General features: G+C 36.4%; 1 protein-coding gene across 1 annotated transcript in view; it reads left to right on the top strand.

Annotated features, from left to right (window-relative positions):
* Positions 1-2,062, top strand: part of MYO9A (myosin IXA) — a 352,098-nt gene that overhangs the window by 80,768 nt on the left and 269,268 nt on the right. Inside the window, exon 4 of the mRNA XM_006866530.1 lies at positions 438-500. Within this exon, the coding sequence (XP_006866592.1) occupies positions 438-500 (63 nt within the window). The remainder of the gene's footprint in view (positions 1-437; positions 501-2,062) is intronic.

Raw genomic sequence — 2,062 nt, forward strand, 5'->3', positions numbered from 1 at the left:
TGTGGGCGACCTGCTGATAATAGCGAGCAAGATACAAGCAAAGGAGACAAGATGAGTAGCTCCGCCCCAGCCAGGGTCCCCGCCCCCAGCCCCCATTCGCATTTTGAGTGCCTTCCAACCTGAGGGGCTCATTTTCCGGCATTGTATCTGACAGTGTGTCTCTGCTATTCCTAAGGTTTTCAGTGACTAAAAATTTGAAAGTAGTTTTTCACTCCTCCTTCCTAGTCTGTCTTCGTTTAGAAGCTCATCTGAAACCTGTCCTCCATGGGTGACCCTGCTGGTATGTAAAATACCGGTGGCATAGCTTCCAGAATCACAGCAACTTGCAAGCCACCATAGTACGACAACCTGACAGACAAGTGGTGGAATAACTATATGTGTACCTTATATTAAGTTTCCTTATTTATATAAACTAATTTCTTGTGTTTTTTCTCTAGTGCCTATGTTGAAAAATACTTACTGGAGAAGTCCAGACTCGTTTATCAAGAACACAATGAACGGTACATATTTTTAATTGTGTAATTAGATCAAATTAACATTGGTGTCCTAAAAATTGACATGTAGACTTTGACTATTAAATTCTTTAATTCAGTTTCTACTATGTATAGCTTTATGTAAAATTACTATTCCATTTAATAAGAAAAACACTAATTTTTATGAGCTTGCTGCAAGATTTTTATTGGATGTATAGAGACTGTTGCAAACTTTCAGAATAAGAGAAAAGTTTCACAGGTGATATCACATTACTTTTTGTGAACTCCTTTTACCTTGCTGCTAGTCCTTTCTTCCCTTTCCTAGTACTTTATCTCTAATTTGAGAAAAGTTTCTAGTCAATTTCTTAATTCCTTTATAGTATTTAAGGTATAATGGGACTTTCAAGGTGATATATATGTAGCTTCCTGGAGATGAAGATGCCAGGCATCAGAAAGATTACTAAAGCTCAACTGTTAAGATCAAGGGTTTGAACTTGAACAGACCTATATTTAAATCTCGATATGCTTTGGATATCTGATTAAACTTCCTTTTATTACCATTTTGCAGGTGGAAACTATATTCTAGAGTTGTTGAAAGGATTAAATCATATAATAATATTTATAAAATGCTTAGTGTGATCCTTATATGTAACTGAAACTAAGGAATTGATAGATAATGTTGTTGTTGTTAGGTGTCATCTAGTCAGTTTTGATCCTGTATAGTTTTTCTGAGGAGAGGCTGGCGGGTTTGACCAGCTCACCTTGTGGTTAGCAGTCCTGTGCTTATTCTATAGAACCACAATTACTGACCAGGCTCTGTGGCTTTTACATTAGAGGTGTTTCAGAAACTGAAAGCAAAGAGTTTCAAGAAGAGGAGAATAGCTTCATAAATATTTACACAGTTGTCAGATGCTTTTATTAGAAGGCTATTAGTAACTTTTCCTAATACATTTTAATGGCATGGTGGAGAGATTACAGACTGTAAAACAGTTTGAACTGCATGGTTGGCGGTTCAAATTCACCATCTACTCCTCAGAAACCGTATACTACAGGGTTGCTATGGATCAAATCGACTCGACAGCACTTAACAACAACATCAATTTCCTTGCATTGAAAGATGAATGGGAAGTGAATGTCCAGAATTTATAAACTGGTTCTATGTCATCTGACTGGATTTGACTTGCAGATGTATATGTAATCCTTACTATATGATGCTACATTATGCTTGCTAGTACTTTATTGAAGATATTTGCATCTACCTTCAGAAGGGATATTGGTTTGTAGTTTTCTTGCAATGTCTTTCTGGTTTTGGTGTCAGGGTAATACAGTGAACCTGTGAGAACCAGAATTGAACAGAACTACTGCCTTTTTGTCTAGATCTCACTAGTGTTCCGTCTTTGACAGGGTGCAGTCTTAACAATTTTCTCTTGTTCTTTATTAGTGGGAAATATTTGACTTTTCCTTCTCTGACAGGTTTTCACCTTATACAAGGTTCCAGATTTCTCAGGTTTTACTGACTCTCTTAGAGTGAAATGGGGAATGTTCCCGTCTAGTTTTTTTTTTTTTTTTTAATAGAGTTTTTATAGATT

The sequence above is a fragment of the Chrysochloris asiatica genome, unplaced genomic scaffold (assembly GCF_000296735.1).
Source record: "Chrysochloris asiatica unplaced genomic scaffold, ChrAsi1.0 scaffold00092, whole genome shotgun sequence".
Classification (NCBI taxonomy): domain Eukaryota; kingdom Metazoa; phylum Chordata; class Mammalia; order Afrosoricida; family Chrysochloridae; genus Chrysochloris; species Chrysochloris asiatica.